The sequence below is a fragment of the Caretta caretta genome, chromosome 3, assembly GCF_965140235.1.
Source record: "Caretta caretta isolate rCarCar2 chromosome 3, rCarCar1.hap1, whole genome shotgun sequence".
In the NCBI taxonomy this organism is placed as follows: Eukaryota; Metazoa; Chordata; order Testudines; family Cheloniidae; genus Caretta; species Caretta caretta.
The window spans coordinates 206,254,872-206,282,401 of NC_134208.1; the positions used below are offsets into that span (position 1 = coordinate 206,254,872).

General features: G+C 41.6%; 1 protein-coding gene across 4 annotated transcripts in view; it reads left to right on the plus strand.

The window, feature by feature from the left end:
* CFAP61 (cilia and flagella associated protein 61) overlaps nt 1-27,530 on the plus strand; it is a 209,177-nt gene that overhangs the window by 165,907 nt on the left and 15,740 nt on the right. For all 4 annotated transcript variants that reach the window (XM_048842440.2, XM_075127270.1, XM_075127267.1 and 1 more), the window contains one exon: nt 5,002-5,207. In XM_048842440.2, the coding sequence (XP_048698397.1) occupies nt 5,002-5,207 (206 nt within the window). The remainder of the gene's footprint in view (nt 1-5,001; nt 5,208-27,530) is intronic.

A 27,530-nucleotide genomic window follows, 5' to 3' on the forward strand; every position in this document is an offset into this window, starting at 1 on the left:
CAGGGGTTTTTGGTTTCCTAAGTTCAGAGATCCTTAGTAAGAACAGAGAGTTTAAAGGGGAGAGATAGACTTAGAACGGTGGTTCCCAAACTGGGGTTTGCAGAACGTTACAGGGGGGTTTGCCAGAAAAATTTCACTAATGGCGGCCAGAGGACCCCAGGCGTTGGAGGCAACAGGTGAGATCCAGTTGCAGGGCAGACAGCCCGAGCCCCAGGGAGAGTGGGGCAGGGCAGTTGGGGCTGGCAGCCTAAGCCCCAGAGCTCAGCACGGGGCTAGCAGCCCGAGCCCCAGAAAGAGCGGGGCTGGGCAGTTGGGGCTGGCAGCCCGAGCCCTGCCCCTGTCAGCAGGGGAGCTGGCAGCCCGAACCCCAGCGCTCCGCGCAGGGCTGGCAGCCCGAGCCCCAGAAAGAGCGGGGCTGGGCAGTTGGGGCTGGCAGCCCGAGCCCTGCCCCCGTCACTGGCGGAGCTGGCAGCCCGAACCCCAGGGAGAGTGGGGCCGGGCAGTTGGGGCTGGCAGCCTGAGCCCTGCCCCCGTGAGTGTGGGAGTTGGCAGCCTGAACCCCAGCGTTCCATGCAGGGCTGGCAGCCCAAGCCCCGGTGGTCAGCGGGACCTGCAGCCCGAGCTCAGTTGAGCTCAGTTGACCAGGGCGGTCAGTGGGGTCCAGCAGCAGGAGCCCCACGGAATGCAGAAGAAATTTAAACTTAAATCTCTGGAAATGTTCATTTTTAGGAGGGGGTTCACGAGATTTCACAATTTAGTGAAAGGGGTTCGCAGGCTGTTAAAGTTTGGGAACCACTGACTTAGAAGAAGCTATGAAAATCAAATAATTGGTTTCCCTCTCTTTTGGGTTCTGTGTCATGGATCCAGAAGGAACCTTACAACAGCCCTTTTGGGGGAGGCCTCACAAGGAGTGTCTCCTCTACTCTAAATACCAAAAGCATTATTAGAACTCTTTCACTGCACCTTTTGACTTGTTCACAGTCCTCTTAAAAGATAACATCTTTTAAAACATTCCAAACACTTCATGTACATCATCAAAGAACATACTGCAGAAAGAAATGAGAAGAACTAGCAAAACGCTGTGGGAGTAAGAGAGCTTGCTGTAACCTAGCAACTAATTTTACAAAACTAGAACATGAGCACAGCTCAAAATATACCTGTGAAATATTTGGCCACAACACTGATATATGAGGTTTAAAATGCATGATTATCTTTTGTCCATTCATTCGGTAGCTGATTGATTTTGGCTAAGTGAAAGAAAGCACAGTCACACCAGAATTAACCTCCAACACCATTAGTATTTCAGTTGTAGTGGTCTTACAGTAAAGCCTAGAGTCTCCAGCGAGGATTGGGGTCACATAGTGCTGGGAATTTTAGAAAAATATAGTAAGAAACAGTCCCTGCTATGAAGAATTTACCGTTTAAATAGATCAAACAGACTGCATCTCCGAAAGAGAGTGGGTAAGTGATTTATCCAAGGTCACGTGGCATGTCTACGGTAGAACTGGGAGTAGAACCAAGTTTCCTAGTCCCAATATAGTGCCCCATCCACTAGACCACACTACCTTTTGGCAGTTTAAAAGGCTGCTCTGCGGGGTTATTTCTCACAAAATTCAAGCAAAATAGAAACAATAAGCATCCTCTGCTGAGTAGAAGGAAAAGCGAGTTCAATAAGTATACCTTCATTTGTACGCTTTTTGGGCCAGATCCTCAGCTGGTGTAAATCTACATAGCATCATTATTTTCGACAGAACTATGTTGATTTACACAAGTTGAGGATTTGGCTCTGTAATTTTAGGAGGTGCTCTAGTACTTCAGTGATGGAGGTCATAGAAAAACCTACATAGATGTAGCACCTGAACAGATGAATATGGTGAAAGAATTGCATGACTAGATGATAACTGCTCTTGCAGCTTGTCAAGACGAAAGTATCATTTTTAGATACTGTAGTTGATAAATACAGTTTACCCTAAAGGCTGGGATGGCTAAAAGTGTAATATGCATTTCTAAAGTTAGTACAACTATATTAAAGTAATAATAAACAGTGATTTACCAAAGAGAATATTTACTAATGTGGTTTAACATCTATGTGAGGTCACTGTTATCTTTGGATAATAGCAATTCCAAATCAACTCCAGGAAAAAAAAAATCTTATATCAAGGTCATTGCTCAACAAAATCGCTGCAGAAAACCAAAATGCTTGGTTAAGAGATATTTGCTCAATGCACCTGTTTTAATCTTTACATTCTTTTGTAATTCACTAAATTTTTGTGCAATTTAATTATGTTAAAATACTGGACTTTGTGTCTTTTCTTATACTGTTAGCAATGCTAAATGAGTTTCCTTTTATTTCTGTCTGGTTACTGACTTGGCTATTCTTGCATCATAATAGTAGTTTTTTTAATCCACTGTCCCTTGTTACTGTAAGCTATTTTTGATAATAAAAGTAAATAAAAGAGCTTAAGTCCGGATCTTCCAATTGATCGCATGCAGGCAGACTTCTATACCATATAGGTCCCCACTGACTTCAAAGAGGTGCCACAGCAGGCAAATGGCCATTTTTAGACTTCATTCTGACTAACAGGGAGGAAATGGTTGAGAGTCTGAAAAATTGAAGGCAGTTTCGGTGAAAGTGAGCATGAAATGATAGATCTCATGATATTAAGGAAAGGAAGAAGTGAGTGCAGCAGATTAAGGACAATGGGCATCAAAAAGCAGACTTTAACAGATTCAGAGACCTGGTAGGTGAGGTCCCATGGAAAGAAAATCTAAGGGAGAAAGGAGTTCAGAAGAGCTGGTAGTTTCTTAAAGCAACAATATTAAAGAAGCAACAGCAAGCTATCTTGAGGCAAAGGAAAGATAGGATGAGTAGTCAGAAGCCAGCGTGGCTCCATCAGGAAGTCTTTAATGACCTGAAAATCAAAAGGGAGTCCTACAAAAAGTGGAAACATGGATAGACTGCTGAAGAGGAGTACAAAGGATTAGCAGGGACAAAATCAAAAAGGCTAATTCACGAAATCAGAAGGCCTCAGGTACACCTAGCAAGAGGCATATAAAAGGTAATAAGATGACATTCTATTAATACATTAGGAGCAAGAAAAAGATGAAGGAAAGTGTAAGTACTCTGCTTCGTGGGGAAGGAGAGCTAATAATTGATGCCATCAAGCAGGCTACATTGTTTAATGCCTATTTTGCTCCAGTCTTCACTAAAAAGGTTAATAGTGACCAAATATTCAACACAATTCATATTAACAAGGGGGAAGGAACAAAAGCCAAATAGGGAAAGAACAGGTTAAAGAACATTTAGATAGGTTAGAGGTATTCAAGTCAACAGGGCCTAATGACATTGATCTTAGGATACTTAAGGAACTAGCTGAAGCAACAGTGGATTATCTTTGAGAACTCATAGAGAATGGTTGAGATCCCAGAGAACTGGAGAAGGGAAAATATAGTACCAACAAAGAGAGCCTGGGAAATTATAGACTAACTTCAATAATGGAAAGTTTCTGGAACAAATTATTAAACAATCAGTTTGTACGTACTTAAGGGATAATAGGGTGTAAGTAATAGGCAACATGGATTTGTCAAGAACAAAATCATGCCAAACCAGCCTAATTCCCTTCTTTGACAGGGATACTGGCCTAGTGGATAGATGGGAAGCTATAGACGTGATATATCATGATGATTGACTCATTCCCACATGACTTTCTCATAAGCAAATTAGGGAAACGTGGTCTAGGTGAAATTATTATAAAGTGGATGCATAACTGATTGAAAGCACATACTCAAAGAGTAGTTATCTGTGGGTGCTGTCAATCTGGGGGAATGTGTCTATTGGATCTTGCAGTGGTCTGTCTTGAGGTCTAATACAGTCAATATTTTTTAATGACATGGATAATGAATTAGAGAGAGTGGTTATAAAATTTATGACTGACACCATGTTTGGAGGGGTTGCTAGCACTTTGGAGGACAGGATTAGAATTCAAAATGACCTTGATAATTTGGAGAATTGGTCTGAATCAACAAGATGAAATTCAGTAAAGACAGGTGCAAAGTACTACACTCAGGAAGGAAAAATGAAATGCACAACTACAAAATAGGGAATAACAGGCTAGGCAATAGTACTGCTGAAAAATGGTCTAGGGGTTATAGTGGATCTCAAATTGAATATGAGTGAACAATGTGATGCAGTTGCAAAAAGGCTAATATCTTTCTGGGGTGTAATAACATGAGTGTTGAATGTAAGATATGGGAGCTAATTGTCCCACTCTGCTGGACACTGGTGAGTCCTCAGCTGGAGCATTGTGTCCAGGTCTAGTCTCCGCACTTTAAGAAAGATATTAACAAACTGGAGAGAGTGCGGAGGGAAACAAAAATGATCAAAGGTTTAAAAAACCTGACCAATGAGGAAAGGTTAAAAAACCTGGGCATGTTTAGTCTTGAGAAAAGAAGGCGGAATGGAAATCTGATAACAGTGTCCAAATATGGTAAGGGCTGCTCTAAAGAGGATAGTGATCAATTGTTCTCCATGTCTACTGAAGGTAGAACAAGAAGTAGTGGACTTAAGCTGCAGTAAAGGAGATTAAAATTAGATATTAGGAAAAAACTTTCTAATTATAAGGGTAGTTTAGCACTGGAATAGGCTTCCAAAGGAATCTCTGTCAGAAGTTTTTAAGAATAGATTACACAAACATCTGTCAGAAATGGTCTTCGTTTACTTGGTCTTGCCTCAGATCAGGGGGCTGGACTAGATGACCTCTCAAGATCCCTTCCAGTCGTATATTTCTATTATTGTGCCATCAGCTTTACTAAGGCACCTTGCTTTATAAACTACATTTCCTATAGCTGCTATTTGCTACTAAAATCTTCTTAGTTTCAGAAAGAGCTAGTGTAACTATCAGGATGTGTAACAACAGTGTTAGCTGATACGATACATGTGCCAATTAGAATGTCCCCTCAGTCTAAATAGTTTTCTTAATATTCATACTATTTTTGTTCCAGGGGATGGAAATCATAACAGGAGATGCAACAAAGGGGAATTACTTCAGGATACATGTGAACCAGTACAGTATGGTAGAAACCATTACCTGCCTTTCAAAGGAGCCCTTCCCTGTCTCCAACTACATTTGTTTGTTTGGCCAGCATGAGCGGGTCCTTAATAATCTTTGTTCTCGCTGGAAGGAGGGATTGATCAAAGATCTTTATAGGTAAGATGAGAGCAAATTCTCTTTCTGAATAAAATTGTTTCCTTTTATCACAGTATGCATTCTATGCCTAACTACTCTATTTGCTGCCCTGGAATACCTGGAAAACTAAGGCTCTTTAACACACATGTATGTATATAAATCTTTCAGTAAGTTGGCTAAGTCATTCATTGCTGTCTAACAGCAAAAGTATTTCAGAGACTTTCTTTCTGCTCCCAAAATTTTATTATAGATGAGTGATAGCCGCTATGTTATGAAGGTTGCAACCAGCTTTTATTTAAAAAGCCTAATTTTAGCACCCCTGAAACCTGGACTTGGAAAATTAATTTGGCCTCAAAATTACCTAACTTACTTGGAAGGCAAAGGAGAATGTTTATGTAAAGTGTGGTTGAATTTCATGAAACAGTTTTTAGTCATATGTCATTGCAAATATTTGAAGTAATGTGTTATGTGTGGAATTGGGTCTAGTCATGACATTCCTGCGCTGATTAGTTTGTGGCTGCTTACCTGGCAATGTAACAGACTCTCTGGACTTTCCCCTCTAGACTTTCCATGTCCTGTGTGGCAAACTGTGCCTGGATTCTACCTGGACGCACAACAGAGATTCCCGTACCAGTTCTCAGCAGGGGGATGGTTATAGAGATTCTCTATAAAGCTGATCTGCTTGTGCCATCTGTGGTTAGGTATGAGGAAGTCGTTTGGACTAAGAATTTGAGGCAGAGCCCAGTTCCAAAATTCTTCTCTCAAATGATAAAAGACAGTAAACCCTGTTTTGGAAAAGAGGCCTGGTTATTTCCGTTTCTTATGTCTCCTTCCAGAGAATTTTGTGTGGTTTTTGGAAATTTTTCTCTTATTGAACAAGGTATTTCAGGGATATGAGTGTCTGAAAAATGAGAGAAAGTGTTTTTGAAGTCTTCTGATGCTTTTTTGCAGTGTCATATTTCAGAAGTGCCTTGGCCTACAGACACTGCAAATTTATTTTATTTAGCAGTCCTCAGTCAGAGCCAGTGCTTTTGAAGACAGCTTCTGCAAAGGAAAGTTATGCATCAGGACTTTATTAGAATTCTTTGATGATGTCAATAAAATAGTGGATAAAAGAGAACTAGTTGACATCATTTATTTGGACTTTTTAAAAGTCTTTGATAAAATGCCTCACAAGTCTACTAAAGAACCTAAGTAGTCATGGAATGAGAGGCACCAAATACTGTCCTGGAACAGAAACTGAGTAAGAGACAAAAAAGAAAGAGTAGGAGTGGATGGTAAATTTTCATTATGGTAAAAGGTTAACAGTGGGGTGCCAACAGGTTCCAAAGTCGATCCGGTCTTGTTTAGTATATTTATAAATGATTTGCAGATGGTGGCAAAATTTGCAGATAAAACAAAATTTTTGAGGTGAGTCAAGACTAGACAAGACAGAGAGTAATTTCACAGGATGTATCCAAGCTTGTGAACTGGCAGCATGGTGGCAGATGAAATTTAATGTTGACAACTGTAAAATAATTAACATAGGAAAGAATAATCTGAACTACTCATACACCTTAACGGATGCTAAATTAACTGCAACAACTCAAGAAAAAGACCAGGTCTTGACAGAAGACTGTTCAGTGAAAAATCTCCACTCAATATGCAGTAGCAGTTGAAAAAGCAAAATGGGATAAAGCATGATACTGTATATATTACAATGCCATTATGTAAATCAAAGGTGAGCCCTTATCAGGATAGCTGTATTCAGTTCTAGTCACCCTGATTCAATATCTTCAATCTTCAGTATCTGTCAGAAAGGGAGGGCTTCGGATATGGGCAGGGAAAATCATTAGAGGCATGGGAAAATTCTTACAAAGGGAGAGTGAAAAGACTGGAACTGTGTACTTTGGAGAGGAGATGAATAAGAGGGATAAAGATATAAAAAATGGTATTTAGAAAGTTGATTGGAAACTTCTGTTCGCCTTTTCTCCAAACACAAGAACAAAGGGGGGGTATTCAATGAAATTGAAAAGTGAAAAAGGAAATATTTTTTCACACTGCGCACAATTCACTTGTAGAAATCACTGCCACAAGATAACACTGAGGCCAAAAGCTTAGCAGGATTCAAAAAAGAATTGGACATTTATATTGATAGCAAGAATATCCAGAGATACAATAATAAGAATTAAAAACCAAGAGTTTTGGAAGGGATATAAACCTCCCTGTTTCAGGGCAGAAACAAATCCTGACTATTGAGGGTTAGGAAGAAACTTTCCCTATGGGCAGGTTATTCCAGATTTCTTGCATATTCCTCTGAAGCATCTGGTGCTGGCCACTGTCTGAGTCACTAGTCTAGAAGGACCGCATGTCTGATCCAGTCTGGTAATTCATATGGTTCTGTGTGCTTATTTTTGGATTGTTGCATGGTTCATGTTGGAGATACTCAAAATCTTTTGAACTTCTCAGACACTTGTGAGCTCTTTACAAATTTTAGAAATTTCGCAATCAGCATGTGTATTTCCCAACTTCTGCACTCCAGCTGATTTCAAAGACTTTGAAAGCCCTCTTCCTTAATGTACCAAAGCAGTTGTGCACAGATAAACATGGGGATGTGGGAATGCTTCCTGAAAATCACAGGAACCAGACTTTCAAAAATGTAAATATAACCCTCACTTAGAATTTCCTGGCTTCCAGTTTTGTTTTGTTTTATTTGTTTTTAATATAATTGCAAGGTTCCAATAAGGCTTTTTACTAAAGAACAAATGAGCATTTACAGCCTTAAATTATTTTGAGAAAATATGTTGTCTTTGAAGATGGATAATAATTTCAGTTGTGCAGCCTGAAACAATGATAAGAGAGTAACCAGATCAGATACTTCAGAGCATAAGACTGATTCCCTCTTTCAGGAAGTACTTTATTGCACATATTAAGCATTGCACAGTTGCAGAGATGCATTAAGGACAAGGCTATCCTGCCTATTAAACGTTAGATACTGGCCACTTCAGGGGCAGAATCAGATTAGATGGACCAGTGAACTAATCTGGTATTGCCACCCTGTGGGTCTTGAAGTTACATTTCTACAAGCAGTCAGGGCAGTTTCATGTCTGCCAGTAGTCAGGTTTTTGCCTCTTGTTCAGGCAGTATGTTGTTTTTCCCAAGCTGTCTGATACCAGCCCGCTTTATTATTATTATAATTAATGTTGTTGTTGTTATTTGTATTACCGTAGTGGCTAGAAGGTCTAGTCACGGAATAGAACCCCACCGTGCTAGGTGCTGTTTTGCATGAGAATACTGGGCCACATAATGCCATGTACATTTGTTAGCTGGCATACATCATCCTCTTCAGTTAATGGTGGAAGGTTTTTTTGTGTTCATTTTGGGGAGGAACATGTTACTAAGTGTCTCCTTAAATAGTGAAGTCCTTTGAAAAGGATTCACACTCCCTTAGCAAGGACTGGACCTACATCTTGTCAAGGACCCTCAGTTGTGTGGCGTTTGATTTCTCCTCCTGATATCTCTCTTCCATGTAAATATTTTGGCATTTATCTATTTGGCTGGTCTGTTCTCCCTATCCTGTGCAGGAAGATAGGGTTGAACCAGATGAAAAAAACCCTCAGTAATGTATTACTTGAACTCGTACATTTTTTAAGTTTCCAGGTCAATGTTTCTATGTTCCAAGTACGAAACATTTTTCTCTAGGTAAGTCTTTTCTATGGCAATCTACATAGAGGATTGTGAAGTTTCTGATTTATTAATATATCAGAGATTGGTTTTGATTTACAGGAAAGGTTAATTTTGATTTACGGAAAAGGTATGGCACATAGAAAATGTGAAGTTAAAATAAAGAGTGTATTACCAATAGCAGCTAAAGAATAAGATACTGAGGGAGAATAAGATCACTATAGTAGGGATGGACTAAGATGGCAACGTTTCTTTACATTTTCACTGATACTGCTCAGTTAATACATTTTTAGATTTACCATGAAAATGACTCCATAATCTGGTTGTAGTTAGATGTCATCAGTCTTTTTTTAATTGCTTATATTTGTGTTAGTGTGTGTGCACGCAGCTGTGGCCACATCTTTATCATGAACCACGAATTGTTCCCGACACTTTTGCCTTTGTTATGGCCCAGACATGGTTACAGTGTCACTTGTTGTTAGACATGCTAGCAAGGTTCACACCAGTGGCAGCAAAAGGAAAGATGAATGGTTAGCAATTGACCTTGGCAAAAGCAACAGTTGTTCCCTTTTCCTCTGCTGCTGTCTAAAGTGCCTATACAGCTCTGCAGCAATTCAGGACTGATCGTTAGCTTGTTTTATTGTCTTTCATTCTTTCATGTTAGACATGGTTTCATATATACCACTCAACCAAGTTCAGGACCCCTTCTGGTTCCTCTGTTTCTCCATCCACTGATTCATTCTCTCTCTTGTAAAGATCGAGCAGTATTAGTGGTGATGCTGAGATCATAAGGCAGTAATCTCAGAAGTGGCAGTGGATGGCAGAATCATGATTTCAATAGCAACATGGTCGCTCAGGCTTTCTGTATGAGAGGAGGCAGACAACAGGTTCAGCAGCATTTATATTAGTGGCAGAAATGCTACACCTACAGTTTTTATCAAACTTGTAATTGCTACTGATGAGCTTTCCAAGGACATGTCATCTTCTGGATGCCAAAATCCACAACCAGATGAATAAATCATACTGTATTGAGCGCATGAATCACTCCTGACTGCATATTTTTGGATTTACTCTGGGACATGTGAGGGAGAGAACTCTCACCATGTATTAAAAAACAAAACAAAGCAATAAAATGTCTCAATTAGAGCTGTTCAGATCCCAGAATTCCCATTCCATGCGAAATTCCAAAATGTCAAAACTTCAAAATTGTGATGTTTTTCCACTGAACAAAATTCCAAAATTTCATTTTTTAAAAAAATTAAATTTTGTTTTGACCTCATCAAAATGTTTACTTTTGATAAGGTCAAAATTGTTCAACCATTAGGTGGCTTGGAAAGCTTGTCTGCTAGCCAGCTTCTCAGCAAGCTGGCCAGGGAGCCCAGTCACCAACCAGGATCCAGGAAGCCAGCCAGGCAGACCGCAACCGGGCAGCTGGAAATCTGGCAGGCTTGCCTGCTGTCCAGTCCCTGAACAACTCCTGCTCACCTTGTGGAAGGGCAGGCTCTCCGGCTGCCCACCTTGCTTGTGTATCCAGGCTTGCCAGGTAGCCAGCCAGCAAACTGGGGAGCCTGGTTAACTAGGGAACCCAGGCAGCTGGACTTCCTGCCTGGTTTCCATCAAAGCTTTTGGCAAGCATCAACATGTTCCTGTGGCACATTTCAGTTCCAGTGAATCAGCATTTTCCAGAAGAAAATTGTTCCAGGAGAAAATTTTCAACCAGCTCTAGTCTCTATACACTTACTGTTTACAGTATACTTGTGTTCAGACAGCTGGGCAAAATGAAATCACTATGATAGATTCCAACAGCTAACGCCAGTTGAATTGTTTTTGCTTCCTAAAAATTAAAGGATTCTTACTGTACATAGCATCAGGATTTCACATTGGGAAGCCCAGGGGAATGACATAGGGGCTGGTGTTTGCCTTTGTTGAAGTAAAGGCGTCCTTATTGTGTACCTTTGTGTCTCCACCCCCCAGGTATCTCAGCACTGTTGAATCCTTTGGGGGTGATGGAGGCATTCTATGAATGTAAAAGTAGTAACAGGCAGAAGATGGCACTGGCCCAGCATGCTCCAGTCAGGGCTTCCTACCCCTGGTCCAAAATACAGTGGTTGAAACTTCACTTAGGAAAATCTGTGACTGAGAAAAACAGTAATTGTAGCCTACTGCTTAGAAGGAATTACCAGTAAAAGGAAGTGAGAGAGAGAGAGAGCAAGAGATGGCTAATTATTCATCATAGCAAAGGCTCTCAACTGTCATCAGAGAACAGCATTGTTTACTTTGTTCTTGCACAGATCACCCTGGCAGCCTTCCCCACCCCCACCCCCCACAGGCACACGCTAATAACCTTTTGAAATAAGCCTTAATGGGTATCTGGTCTAAACTTCTTTGAGCTTTAATTCTTGGTCTTGTATTGTACCTTTAGCCTGTAGTGTGAACAGGTCTTGCCCTAGATTCTTTGTACAAGCACATCAAGTACTTCTACACAAGGCTTAAGTCCCCTCTCAATCACCCTTTTTCAAGGCTTAACAAATTTGACTCTTGAAGTCTATGCCCAGAAGGCAGATCCTCCCCCTGCTCCATCCAATTAACTTTGCTGTCTTACTCCACAGTTTGACAAACCCTTGAACATACTGTGCAAACAACATTGCACACAGTATTCCAGATATAGTTGGGGTAGATGAGACATTAACTTTCTGAATATGTAGGTCATTTCTTTGTAATTACACCCACCAACCTATAGGTCTCCCTTGCTTCTAAAGCACCTGTATCCTTATCTTCATGCTGGGATCCCTCCAGAAAGAATCTCCATAGAAACCACAAGCCGGTTGTCAGGGTTGCAAATAAGGACAAGGCACAAACATTTCATAAGACGTACATTTTCAATTGCTGGATAGATGAAGACCCCTTGAGTGGACACATTAATGGGAGGATTTGGGGCAGCCAGTATCATAGAGGTAACAGGGGTGACTGGATCAGACAAGGTTACCTTATCTTATCCCAGGAGAGTCACACATGCAGGAAGAATCCCCAGCTTCAGTCAAGGTTTGGCTACATGTCCCACAGGTCTTGCCTTTCTCCATGTAACCATGGATTATCTGGTGGCTGAAACTCATTCACACCAGGATCTAAGCCACATGCTCAAATTACTTGTTGAGGAGCCAAGGGCAAGACAGTCTACTGCAGCAGGGGGAATGAGACACTAGCAGACAGAATTCAGCTGCTCTTGCCTCCTCCCACTGTAGTCTATTCCTGTACGGCCTGCCAGGGAAGAGGGAAGTCTGAGGCAATAGAGAAGATATAACAAGAGAGAAAAAGATGGAAACAAATTGTCTGCAAAAACCAAAGTGGCAGGCCTTCCTCAAAGCAATATGGCACAGGCAGCTACTTCTGTCAGATGGAGGTAGAACAACCGTCTTGCAGGGCAGATCCTGGCTATATATAGCGGGAACTCTTAGGTGCCAAAATTTCTATTTGGTGAGTTGCCTACATAAGTGCTGCTGGGCATGGTTATCCAGTAGCCTGTTTCCATATTGGTGGATTCCTTGTGTATGAGAATGTATAACATAGATTATGATATACTATTGCCATTTTATAACGGAGCTATCCAGCCACAGAACACAGTCTAAGGTCACTTTTGTTCCAGGAAGTACTGCTACATCTTCTGAGTAATCCTTTTGTTTATTTTTTGAAAAGTTTGAAAATATCTTAATCTTCTGTCAAGTTCAGTGCTGTTGACTTGTTGCAGAAGGTGAACATAAAGTTTAATCAAGAGGAGAAGTAATTGGTGGTGTTAGTTCACTTTCCTAATCTATACATGTACCAGTGAATTCATGCCTGATGACACTTAGTGAATGAGGACAAAATTAGGAGCACAAAGTCTCCATAATTATTAGTATATTCTTTTAGATATTTTATAAATCACACCATACACGCTCACATAAAAAATTTCATTCGAAGGACATCATTAAGGTTGCAAAGTTAAGAACTCCAGAATTAGAATATGCCGTATTCAGGTTCCTTGTGCAACCTTAATTCAGCCTCCTGTGTAAGCATTATGATACAGTCTTTAAACACATGATGACTTACTATTTTTTCCACAGGACCCCACCTCATTCCATGGACAGGATAGACATTGCTCCCTTAATGAGCAGCTTTTCAATATTTTGTTTTCCCCTCATTGTTCATTGTGTGGCCCCAGGCCTTATTTACTTCACACTGTTCAAACCTTGCTCTGAAGACAGAATTATTAATTTCGTCATGGGCTTTTCTGTGGTACTCATCACTAGAGTATCGGAGTCCTTCATAAACATTAATTAATTTATTTTTACAACACCCCAGTGCGGGTGGTGGCAGTATTATCCTCGGCATCACGCCTCTGCCAAATTTCAAGGCTCTGCCCCAAAGCATGCGGCACTGAAGCGTCTCAAGAAAAGGTTGCCAGAAATGTTTAACATGGGCAAAACAAGTATTTTTCCTTCGTCTCATTCTAGGAAATGGCTGAACTGTTTTGGCTGAAATTTTCCAAAAACTTCAGTCCTAACCGACAACGGATATAGAAGAATTCAGCACAAATGTTGAAAGTTTGGTAAAATTATAAGCAACTAAAAAGAGGATCTTACAATGGGAAGTGTCGGGCAACTTCAGGAATAGGTGGTGCTACCTGCTTTGCCTATAATAAATCATTCTGTTGAGACAGGGCAATCTGCAACTGTCCCCGATATCCCTGTCACGCATCTTCCCTTAGAGTACGTCACTTGCATAGAACTCTGAAAGTATTCCTTAATATATATCTTTTTAAAACCTACCCATTAGAAAGAAATAAAACATAAAACGTTATGTTTCTGCATCTCTTGTGAGATTCTCAAGTCTTGAGGCTTTGATCCAAAGAAAAAATTCTGTGTGTGTGTGTGTGTGTGAGAGAGAGAGAGAGAGAGAGAGGAAAAAATAATAACTTTACGTTACTGCAGTCAGAAAGCACAAGAGTCTCCTTTTCATTGAGTAAATTACATTTACACCCATTTTAAGGCCCCTTTACATGGTCAGAGTGGTGTAAAGGGACCCTAGTGGATGAGAAGTAGGCCTACAGAAGTGCTCACAGTCTAATCAGTTACATTTCTCATACTTACTGTAATTTTGCAATATGTATTTTCTCTCTCTGTTTTTTTATGACAACTCTGACTTGGGGAAGTCCCTTACTGTAAGGCAAGAAAATCCTAGCTCTGTTTTAATCCCTTTGTGTCTATTCAGATTTTCCCGGCATGACATCCATTGCCAGGAATGGACACAGTGAAACAGCTGTCACCTGGGAGATAATTTGTCTCTGTGTAACATGCAAATGATCTTTTAAATAATTAGAGGCAGCACCTAGCAATGAATTTCCTCACTGCCTTGCATTCAGTAAAAAGGCGGATGGTTAACCCTGTGGTACTGGATTTCCTGAACATAATGTGCCAGCGCGGTTTTCAAATTAACATTAACAACAGGCCCTCAGGATCCTGCTAGCTCTAAGAAGTAGCCTCTTTCTGATGTGTGCATGAAACTGCCACTAATGCTAATAACAGGATAAATCTTGTACTCTGCATCCAGGCAAGACTCCAATTGATTTCAACAGGAGTTCTGCCTGAGTGACAACTGACAGTTGCACATACAAATCAAGGATGAAATCCCCCCTCCACACACACACAAGCATGAGTAAATTTGCTTTGTGCAGGAAACTAAGTGGGGTTGTGGTGAGTCCATCCTTTAGCCCAGGGGCAGGCCATGGGACACCAAGTGCAGCGTTTCCATGAATGCTCTTCCAATCTAGAGACTGGAAAAGCAGCTGCTGTCCCTCCAAGCCCCAGATGGGGTTTCCAGCACTAGATCAACAGATTCAGCAATCCAGGACTACAAAACTACCCCACACCCAACACTTCCCTCCATGCTGGCCTATTCAGCGCTAACGTGGAGCCCACTTCCTCAGTGAAGAGGGGGAGAGAGGTCTCCTTTGTACAGCTGCTGTATCCACGTCCCCTTTCCCGAACAGGCATGACAGCTCTGGATCAGCACAGAGGGCTTGTGTGGTCTTTCACTGGCAGATGCATTTCATCCCAAAAGAACTCTTTTGTGGCTTTACAATCTACTAAGAATTCTGATCTCTTAAGTTTAGTTACCATGTCAAACCTAAGTAAATTTGGTTAAATCTTGAACCTAGCAGCTTCCACAACACAGAGCAGGCAAAGCTCATGGCCCTGCGCCCACAGAAGCCTCTGCAGTTCCTGAGAGTTGTGACACTTCTCATCCATGCTGTGTAGTCTGGCTCTGGCTGTCCATATTGGCCTCTTCTGCACGGGAAGTCATGGACTCATTCCCTAGTGGGCACTTGGGAGTGGTGTTAGGGAGGCCCTGAACATGTGCAGCGCCTCTTCAAAGTCCAGATGGTGGGGTTGGTTCTCCTGATTGCAGGCAGCCTGGGGGACCCTAAAGGGGCTACATCAGTCTCCCTGAGTGACAACTAACTGTTTCAGAGTTGTCAGCCAAGAAGAGACTCAAGCCCCAGTGGCTCTTGCATGGGTAAAGATGGGCCTGATGAGCAATGAAGATATGCTTGAGCGTGGAGTCTTGCCATTGACTTGAGATCTGTCCGCCAGTCTTTGAGGGGCTACACACCCTATTCTGGTAAGGTGGTTGTCTATCCCTTCCACAACCAAAGCCTACTGAAATATACGGGAGTCTTTCCATTGATTTCAGTGGGCTTTGAATCAGTCCCCAGATCTGAGTTGCCTGGCCCAGGGGATTTGCACAGCTAAATGACAGAGAAGTAGCAAATATTTCTTGCAATTTCTCTTCTGGTATTGGCTGTATGTATTAAAAGACTGATGTTCTTAAGACTTTAAATTCATGAACTTAACTTAACTCTAAGCAGTAATTGCAAAACAGCATACGATCGTCTGGCTGCATTTCCATAGTCACTTGATTAGAAGATGCTTTAGAATACTGTAGGTTAAAAGCACTGGAAACTTTTATTGAGTTAAAGATACTGTAGGGTATAGTACTTCCACAGCTCAGTAAAAGCTTCCAATACCTTTGAACTACATTTTTTTCAAGGGAATAATGCTTTTAGTTTTCATGGTTAAACCAGCCAGCACTAGATCTGACAGAGCTATGCAGTTTCAGAGTTTAAGATTTTTTCCTTTTTTCTTTCTATTAACAGACAACTAGTATGGATGTTTTGCAAGGGTGCATCAGCGTAGTGTGGTAGATGCACATAAGACCATAACTACAGACATATTGGGACAGACTAATGGTCCATGTAGGCCAGTATCCTGTTTCTGACAGTGGCCAGCACTAGATGCTTCAGAGGGAATGAACAGAACAGGGCAATTATCGGGTGATCCATCCCCTGTCGACCAGTCCCAGCTTCTGGCAGTTGGAAGTTTAGAGACACCCGGAGCATGGGGTTGCACCCTTGATCATCTTGTCTAATGGTCATTGATGGACCTGTCCTCCATGAACTTATCTAATTCTTTTTTTTAACCCAGTTATAATTTTGGCCTTCACAGCATCCCCTGATAACGAGTTCAATTGTAGGTTGACTGCATTGTATGAAGAAGTACTTCCTTTTGTTTGTTTTAAACCTGCTGCTTATTAATTTCATTGGGTGACCCCCTAGCTCTTGTCACGTGAAAGGGTAAATAACACTTCCCTATTCACTGTCTCCGCACCAGTCATGATTTTATAGACCTCTCTTATATCCCTCCTTAGTCGTCTCTTTCCTAAGCTGAACAGTCCTGGTCTTTTTAATCTTTTCTCATATGGAAGCTGTTCCATACTCATTTTTGTTGCCCTTCTCTTCACTTATTCCAATTCTAATATATCTTTTTTTGAGATGGAGTGACCAGAACTGCACGAAATATTCAGTGTTTGGGCATACCATGGATCTGTATACTGGCATTAAGATATTTTCTGTTTTATTATCTATCCCTTTCCTAATGGTTCCTAACATTCTGTTAGCTTTTTTGACTGCTGCTGCATATTGACTGGATATTTTCAGGGAACTATCCACCATGGCTCCCAGATCTTTCTTGAGTGGTAACAGCTAATTTAGACCCCATGATTTTATATGTATAGTTGGAATTATTTTTTTCTGATATGCCTTTTTGGACTTTGCCCACCACACCACCAACCAGATGATCTGGCAACAACAACCAGTTCCTCCAGCAGCAGCAGGAGTTTTAGTGGTGGTGACAGAGAAAGTGGGACAAGGAGGAGGAAGAAGAGGACATCACCAAGCAACTGATCTTACAGGAGCTATTCCTTGAGCAGCTTCAGAGTGTGCAGCACCATTTCTGGAATTGGGAAACCAGTTTCGACTGGTGAGAAAGGATCATTCTGCAGACCTGGAATGAGCAGCAGTGGTGTGAGAATTTGAGGATGGCAACGGCAGCCTTTTTTGAGATATGTGCTGAATTAGCCCCAGAGCTACAAAGGCAGCGTGCCAACATGTGGTGCCCCATAACTGTGGAGAAGCTGGTCGCCATTGCCATTTGGAAGCTAGCCACCCCCTAATGCTACTGGTCCATAGCCAACCAATTCGATGTAGGGAGATTGACTGTTGGAGCCATTGTCTTACAGATGTGTGATACCATGCATAAGGTCTTGTTGCACTAGGTTATAAAGTTACTAATGCTCAGAAGATTATTGAAATCTCTGTACATATGGAGTTTCCAAACTGTGTGGGGGCAACTGATGGGACCATGTGCCCATTATTTCCCCCCCCAACCAGGACTCAGAATGTATAAACCAAAAGGGGTATTTCTCCATGGTTCGCCAAGGGCTTGCCAACCACCATGACAGGTTTACAGACATATGTGGTGGACAATGCAAGGGTGGTCTGGAAAGGTCTATGATGCTAGGATCTTAGAGAATTCAGCTCTAGTTATCTTATTGGATAAAGGATGGTTTGCCTTGAAGAGCACTACGGACATTAATGGTCTGGAGATTGCTCCAGTTGTCCTGGGAGACATGAAGCTATTCACGGGCCATTTGGACAGAAGAAAGGAACTGTTTATCAATTCAGTGTCACCTCAGTGGAATGTGGAAGATGACGGGGTAGAAGATAACAACCTTCACACAGTCCACCCTGTTAAGTTCGAAACCATGACTAATGTCATCAAACCATTGACCGAATGTCAACTGTGGACCTCCCAGTCGAAAGAACCACAGGATAAGCCTCCCCTTTCAGGGCCAAAATACTAGGCAGATCGGACTTGGGGTAAAGATCTGCCCGTTGAATGTTGAAGGCCTCTCACAGTCCAAATGTGACTACCTAGAGAAAGACGACCAACATCACTGCTCTCACCCTCCAGGAGACCCATGTTGCAAATGAAGAAAAAGCATATTGTACAAAATCAATGGCTATAAATTCATAGCCAGCAATTACCACCCAAAATATGGGCTTGCAATTTACATAAAGCGGCAAATCAACAAATATGTGGTCCTTCCTCCTATAGCGCACAAAGAAACAACTATAGCCTCCATGCACATCGGCAAGCTAAACATCATTAATGTATATAAACCACCGTGTGCACAGTGGCTTCAGCCAGCTCTGCAGAATGCACAGGACCCTGCTGTATTTGTGGGTGACCTTAATAATCACCACAGACAATGAAACTATGCAGCAAACAACATTGCAGGCAAAGAACTGACACAGTAGGCATTAGAAAATGATATGCTACTCCTTTTTGATGTGAATTGGCATGCCACTTTCCACTCTGCAAAACGGAGCGGAGAATACTGCCATGACCTGACACTCATCTCTAAAGAGGATACCAGCATACCGATACCTCGATGATTTCCTGAACAGCCAGCAGAGACCAGTACTGACGCATATTGGCATTTAAATCCCAGTTTTCTATTCAAAACTGGCACTGCACTGAAACTTCAAAAAAGCAGACCGGGCCACTTTCTCCATGACTGGGGATAATACAATCTCCTGCATTCTCCCAATGCTGAAGACTTCTGACTACTTTACTGTGCTCCTAATCTCCACCACAAAGAAGAATATCCCCTGGGGATACAGGTCATCGTACACTCCTTGCTGGACTGCAGAGAGCCAAGAGCTCCTCCACAAATATGATGGGTGTAGAGACCCAGAAATTGGAAAAGCCTTCTTGGTATCACTGGATGCAGCAAGGCGGAAACAGGTCTAAACTTCACACTCTCAAGCAGATTCTAGAACCTGCAGAGATACCTGGGAGCTGCAAATCCCACACATGCCATTAGGCTGCAGGTGAAAGTAGATAGCCTTGTTTCTAAATTTTAGGGACATCAGAACAGCCAGTGGACAAACAGCATCACAGACAAGTCCAGTATCAGCTTTGGCAGGTGACGTCCAGATGCACTCCATCATCTCTATGGTCTGGACCATTCACAAGGAAGAAAATTGATGCAGCCACAAAATTGGGGAAAACAGTGGGAAAAGATGGTATCTATCCTGAGTTCCTATATAAGCTGTGTCTTCTGGCATGGAAATGGATGATGCAGCTTCTCACCAGCATCCTGGAGACCAGTGAAATCCCCTGCGTATGGAGAGAAGCCAAGGTCTTTGCACTCCAAAAGCCTGGAAAATCTGCAGCTCACTCTTCTAGTTATAGGTCTCCCTCCCTCTTGAGCACCACCTACCAGGTGAGGAAGCACATGATTCTGAACTGAATCAAGCCCACTGTGGACATCAGCCTATCCAAGGAACAAACTGGTTTTCAACTGCACAGAAGGGCTGCAACCAGGTCCTGGCCCTCACTACAAACATTGAGGCTGGATTCCAACGAAAACTCAAGACCAGTACCACTTTCATCAATATGACACAGTTTGGAAGGATGGTTTGCTACTGAAAATGAGCAAAATGATTCCTGTGTGCTGATCCTCAGGTGGCTGAACCCCATGCTTAGCAACCGAAGGATGTGCATATACTTTGGTGATCAAGCCAGCAAGCTGTGCATTTTGAATAATGGGATGTCACAGGCTCTGTACTTGCTCCAACACTCTTCAATGTATACACGAGTGATATGCATGAAACGATAGTGCAGAAGTTTGTGTATCCTGATGATTTGGCACTCACAACTCAGGCCTGTAGCTTTAACAAACTTGAAGTGACCCTTACACCTGACCTTAAGATCATGGAGGAGGACTTTCAAAAGTGGCAGCTGAAGCCAAATCTGAGCAAATCAGTAGTCTCTACTTTTCACATTGACAATAGAATCGCACAAAACACTTTAACTTATGAGTTTTGTGGTGAAACTGTGCATTATGACCCAAATACAACATATCTCAGTGTCATTCCTGACCACACTCTGACTTTTAATGACCACCTCAAGAAAGTAGCCTCTAACGCGAAGACTCATGTTCCCATTATTCAAAAGTTAGTGGGAACAAGCTGGGGATCAACTGCCCTGGTGCTATGAACATTGGGCTTGGCCCTGGTGTACTCAGTTGCAGAGTACTGTGCAACAGTGTGGACAAGAAGCTGCCATACCCAATTTGTGGATAGACCGCTAAATCAGGCCATATAACTCATCACTGGAACTTTAAAATCAACACCTGTACTGTGACTTTCTGTATTAGCAAATATTGACCCTACAGCTGTCCAAGATATAACCATAGCATGAGAACTTAAACGCACTGAAGACTACCCAGAACTTCCCCTCTGGCAGATTATGAATAATATACCCCAACAATTCCAGAAATTGCCAAAGCCACTATGGACCACATGTGACCACCTCTTGTCTCTGGATCCAGCCATGGAATGGCAAAATGTCTGGACCTTCTCTTCCATTCCAAAGAAGCACATTATTACTGACCCAACAAACTGTCCTCCCGGTTTCAACCTGCCGTGCAGACTTTGGACCACAGTGAATCACATCAGAACAAACCATGTAAGATGCAGCTACTTGATAACAAGTGGAAAATCAAAGATCCCCCCAACTTGCGGTGATAACATCTGAATCATCAAACACAGCATAATGCAGTGTCCCAAAAATGGATTCAAAGGTGAACTGGGTGATATCCACGGCGTCACAAAGGAGGCCTTGAAATAGCTTATGGACCTTCAACTGCATCTATAGGATGTTGCTGTGCAGATACCATATGTGAGAGAGTGGAGTGTGTATTTGGCCATTTGAAAGGAAGGTTGTGGAATAGGTTGGAAGCTGCAGAAAAAAATGTGCCCACAATTATAGCTGCATGTTGTATTTTGCACAATATTTGTGAGAGTAAGGGGGGCTGAGGTGCAGAGACTTGATCAGTGGTTTGAGCAGCCAGCAAGGCATCCAATAGAAAATGGAAACCACAAAGGCAATACTCTCAGAGATGCTTATAGCTCTTACTTTGAGTCTCAGGCTTGAAAATGTGCAGTTGTATATTCAGCTGTTAATCCCTGGTGCGGGTTGGATGGATTCTGAGCAGGCAGAACAGATACTGGGAGGGAAAATAGGGAGGTAGGCATGCGCCCGCCATGGTACGGTCTTGAAAACGTTCGATAATCGAGGCTTTAGCATGAGAGCCAATTGCCGAGCTGGAGCAGCCACATTTTGAAAATGCGTTTGCGGGAGGGGCAAAGGAACACTGTGGGCCGAGGGATGGGGCAGGGCTGGAGACTCAGAAAGGCACCTAGCTAACATCTGCCTAAAATGACCACAGGCATGAGGCATCAGGAATAGAAGCTAGCATGCCAATTAGCATAACAAATTTTAAAGATAGATACTTGCATAATGAGCTGCCCGCAATAGGATCTGCCTCCTCAGTCCTGGCATGGGTTTCTGGCTGAGAGGGCATCAGGGTCCTGAGCCTGAAGAGACCATGGCTTTCCGAGAACAGCTCTTCACTGGCCACCCCGTGTTCATCCTCAGATGTCTCTTGCTGCTCGGCCTTGGGCATGGGACGGGAGAGGAGGGTGGCAGCAGAGGCAGCAGCAGGGTCCACAACCTTCTTGGGTTCAGTAGTGGAGTAATTGATCAAAATCTTGTCCAGTTCCTCAAAAAATGGACAGGTCACATTTCTGCTGCCAGACCTTTTCCTGGCATCATTGGTTTGTGTACATTCTCCTGAGCTGTTTGCTCTTTATCCTGCACTGGTAGGCGTCCCGGTTGTGGCCTCTCATGGACATCTGCTTAACAATGTCCACAAAAAGATCTTTATTCCGGTGGCTGGCCACAAGAGCTTGCTGCATCCACACTGCTCCCCCGATGGCAATGAGATCTAGGGTTTGGGCACAGCTCTAAGAGGGTGCATGAGACATGTGGAAAGGCTATAATCAATATTACATGGTCTGGCCAAGGTTTTCAAAAGTGGCTGCCTAAAATTAGGCTCCTAAATCCACATTGGAGCACCTGAATAAAAGGCCAGTTTTCAAAAGCACTGAGCATCCAGCAGCTCCCTTTGACTTGAGTGTAGCACCTTAGTGAGCCCATTTAGTCAGTACCTAAATATGAGTATAAAGCCCATTTTTGACTTTTGGCTGTAAAACATCAGTCATGGTACAAATTCTTGGGGGAGCATACTATTAAGGTAGAAGATGAGTGCCCCCATGATCAGACTGCTGCCCCTTTTATAACTAGTCAGCAGTGACAGTCTCATCACCTTCTCCTCCTGATGGTTTTAGAAAATTCCAAAATCTACTGGGGGGAAATTGCAGATCTGTTACTGTGCTCTCTCTAAGAAGAAAAGTAATGGTTCCCGTCAAAGATGGTCTACTTAATCCAGCTCAAGTAGAGCTGGGTGACATTATAGTGATTTTGCTGAAAAATACGTTTTGGGGGTACCAGAACTATTCGTTAATTTCACAACCTGTTTGTGGGGGGAGAATTAAATGTTTTGACCATTTGGAAATGTTTGGTTTCAACATTTTCATTTTGAAACATTTTGTTTTGACCTTTTGTTTTGAAACAGCATTTTGTTTTGAATTTGGCCAATTTAAACAAAACAAGGGTGAAAAACACCTAAAAACAACCAAACCAAAACAAAAAACTTGGAAAAAAATTGTTTAGTTTTGGATTGACCAAAAAGTTTCCGGTCAACCCCAAAAAAATGTTGGTTGCTTTGATGTGGTGAAAAAAAAATTAAAAAACAGTTTTCATTTTATTGAACTGAAATTTTTTGGAGGATTTTTTTTTTCCCTCTCTGGCCTCCAGGTCGGTCGCTAACCCCTGTCTCATTCCCTCCAGTTGTAAAAGAGATGATAGGCTCTATCAGATGCCCTAAATTCGGTTGCAAAACCCCCTATATTCTGTGGCACAAGTGGAAATGGGTCTAACAGGCTTGCATAATATCATGGCAGTGAAGAGCTGGAGAACCCAGAAGAGGAAACACTGAAGCTGAAGACTTTGTATACAAACCTGTTATACTGCTGTACCCCAGGGTCTAAGGACACACTTCACAAGGTATAAGCAGGCAGAGAAATGTATAGGGCTTCTACTTGGAGATTTATTCATATTTTTACAAAATTAGTTTCTTAATGTATGGGCTAGGTCTGATGCCCATGTCAGGAAGGAGGTGCTGCAGTCTTTATTTAATTATTTTTCGCTGCTCAGCCTTAACGGGTTGAAGCTGCTCCACTGAGGATAAATAATTGTAAAAGTCATTGGGCCAGAGAGAGCACTCACCTGGTAGGTGAGAAACCCAGGATCCAGTCCCCCATGCTCCAATTACTTTTTTATTTATCCACAGTGGAACAGCTTCAAGAGGAGAGGCTGAGGAAGCCCTACAGCAGAATATACCGTAGCCCAGTAGCAAGAGGGTCCTCACTATTGAGGGGGCAGATTACTTGTTCAGATCCCATCTGCCCCTCAGTTGGTGAGGGGACTTGAACCAGAGGTCTCCCACATCCCAGATGAGTACCGTAACCACTGGGCTAAAAGTTATGAGCAGAGGGCGCCTATCTCAGTGAGAGTGGTAGGGATTAGGACACACCCCTTGGCCAAATACCTCACATTGGCTAGTTTAGGCAAGGAGCCACCCAGCATGCTGGCTTTGTGAATCCCATTCTGAGGCACCTATCTCTCCCCATTCATTGTATAGGGAGCCTAGATGCCTAGCTCAGGTTTGTGAATCCCAGTGATTTTCTAGGTGCCAAAAAGCTGGGTGTGGCAATGCTGTGAGTCACCCCATCTAAGGTCCTTTGTGACTCAAGCCCTAGATATTTACAATAATTCCCAAAAGAGGAGTGGGGTGAGTTTTGACTGGCAAATTAAATCACTTGTTCCTTAGTTCCTCCCCTTTGTTCCCCTGCAATAAAACAACCACTGTGGAAGCCATAAGAGACCGTGGCCAAATTATGGACCGTAACCTTAGAGCAATGGCTATTAGCCAGGATGGGCAGGGATGGTTTCCCTGGCCTCTGTTTGCCAGAAGCTGGGAATGGGCAACAGGGGATGGATCACGTGATGATTACCTGTTCTGTTAATTCCTTCTGGAGCACCTGGCACTGGCCACTGTCAGAAGACAGGATACTGGGCTAGATGGACCTTTAGTTTGACCCAGTATGTCAGTTCTTATTTTCATTGGCATCTCCCGCTGCTGCATCTTAAGTACAAAATAGATAATTAGAGGATCCTCCTGATACCTGGCAACCAATTGGATATTCTTTGGTATCAGGGCATTAATCTGATATGAAAGTGATTCAGATAAGCTTCATTTTGCATTAATGAAAATCACATTTGTTAATACAATGCACAAAACCTCTCCTTACCAGCTAGTTTCTAAAATACTTAAGTTGCTTATTTAATGAATTATGTGTGAGCGGTTTTCATACGTGAAATCTGTAAAGTATCAGATGAGTGAGTTTGCTTTCAATCATACTATGTAGAAGTTGATTACCATGATATGATGCAGTAATGTTGATGCCAAGGCAAGGCACGACTGCTCCTGAGATTCAGCCTAAGTACCAGTGTATATGTCATAACTGGAAAGAATAAGATAACATAGGACAACAATGAGAAGTGTGACTGCCTTTGTTCTCCATGTCCATGTTACATTATAAAAGAACATATCTAGGGGGTGATGTTACTGGAAATACTGTGTGGGAAGCTGCATCATGCCAGTCTTTCTTCAAAAGCCAAAATGGAGGGTTTTTTTAAAAATGTAATGACAACAGACAATGTTTATTACCCTTATTTTTAGTGTTTACAGTCATCAAGGTTAAGGGTGAATTCCTGCGTCTTCTTATAATATTGACTTTCATACTTTGAAGGTGGTCACATTACACTGTATTCCTGCCACCAACCTCTTTTTGTACATTACTACTGTTTAGTTTAAAGTTTGTGTAGGACTCTAGTGGATTAGGAAGCCTTTGAGCAGATCCGAGATTTGAGTTTAAATCCTAGTCCTTCCACAGACTTTCTGTGCAACTATTGCCAGTCACTTAATCTCTTAAGTTACCCCCTCTGTAGAAATTAGAAAGAGTAGACAGTTCAGAATGCTCTGTTTGCGTATTAAGATGTGCACTGGCTATCGATTCCTTTCTAGGTGAAATTTAAAATGTTGTTTTGGACCTATAAAGCCTTGGTTATTTTAGAGACCTCTCTGTGTTGTACAGTGGCAGTTGTGTTCAGCTCAAGTGCTCCGACGAACATCCTCCTGGTTTAAATGGAAGCGGGATAGGAGTTAGGGGATTCTTGATGATGTGCCCTTGACTTTGGAATCCACTGTCCCCGCTTTGTTCTGCAGAGCAGTGGTGACTTTCATGACATGCCATGACACAAGTCTTTTCCAAAGACAAAGCATGCAAATTTTCAGCCCCAAAGGTAATGTTATAGCCATGTGAAAACAGGAAGTTATAATGGGAACGATTTTGTATTTTTGTAACATTTGCTATCAGAAATAATGCTATAATTCCATCCTAAAAAGCTACAATAAAATGACATTAAGGTTGCAAAGACCAAACAAGTGGAGAACATCACTGGATGTTCCGGTAGCTGTTCTCTTCAGTCTTGTCTACTTGTCCCCAAGTCTATGATCCTAAATGTTCAAAAATATTTCAAAATGATATAAATAATACTGACATTTACAAAATGTAACCATTTGGCCTTCTCTTCTCAGATTCACTTTGCACACAATATGTTTTGCAGTAGGCTAGAATTAATGAATTAGTGTAATTTTTATGAGATTTCTGAGCAGAAACACTACAATAGAATGTTTAATGGCCCAATTCTAATAAATCTCAAAACATAATAGAGACATTAGCGAGGAGAAAAATATTTAATGTTTTTAATTTTATCTTTAATAGGACTGGTGAAAGATATTCATTAAAAAGGACTTGTGGACAGGATAATCATTGCACATCAGGAATTATATTAAACATGGTATAGGCGCTGCATATAAAGATTTAGATCAGCCTTTCAAAAAGTTAAGAGCATTTGTTTATTAAAAGAAATATTAGAATGCATTGCTTTCTGGAATTCACTGGATCCTGTCACATTAGTGTGCCTCAGTTACATAAAAGGGATTCCACCTTACTCTTTTGTTAACTCCGCAGACCTGTATGAGATATTTTTTCCCTGCAGGGAAAAAAAAGAACGAACGGAAATGGGAAAGGCTGTGAGCATGGTTGAGTGGGACTAATGCTACTCAGTATCCTTTCCAGTCTAATTAGAGGTAAATAGGTGTGCTTTTTATGAAGAGAGAACCAGAATAAGAGGAGCTCATGAGGGATGGATTCTGAAGCCCTAACAGCTTTTCTTTTTTACTGGAATTAAATGCTAGCCATGATTCACACTATTAAAGCTGTACTTACATAACAAATCAATATAAATAGCCTGACATCTTTAGGTGGCTTAAATTTATTTTATATATTTAATTAATATTATTTTTAATGAGCAACTAAGCTTCTAATGAACAGCTAGGTTACTAAGAAACTCCAAGGCCAGAATTAATAGGGAAAGGCTAGTCACATAATCTTAACATAGTTTACTTATGGTAGAACCTTGCTAATTCATATTAATAATTAGACAGACCATTGTGAATTACTGAATGTTCTGACTCTGTAAATGAACAAATAATTTTAGATAAGTAATCATACTGCACCACAAAGTATATTTTATTGATTTGGTTTGACAGTTTTGTTTCCTTTTAATTATTTTTCATAATATATTGAATATACATCATGCAGTATGTTGTGTAGAAATACACAAAACCTTAAAACATCTGCTATTAATTTTTTTTGAGAGAGAGAATAGGGGAGAGACTGCCATTTTGGTTGCCAGCTGTAATATGTTTGGTTTAGCACACTGCAGTTTAGCAAGGCTCTATTGTGCAGTAGCCACCATTAAAAAGTGAACATTTACTAACAGTTCAATCTGTAGTACTGAGGTAATACAGAATATCTGTATAGTGTACTTAGAATAGGAAATAACTGCAGTACCCCAGTTACTGGGGTGAAGTAATTGTTAGTAAATGTTCACTTTTTAATGGTGACCACTGTCTATGATAATATAACATAATATTCCTTTGATATTAAAAATACAGAAAATAAAAATGAGAAATCAGTATGAGATGGATGAATATTTTTTACAATGTGAAGATGCTGGCAAACATAAATAGGTACAAGTATAACCCCTGATTCAAAGCCCATTGAAGACAGTGACGGTCTCTTCATTGACTGCCGTGGGGTTTTGATCACATCCATTGGGAGTGTTATTTTGATCAATAGGA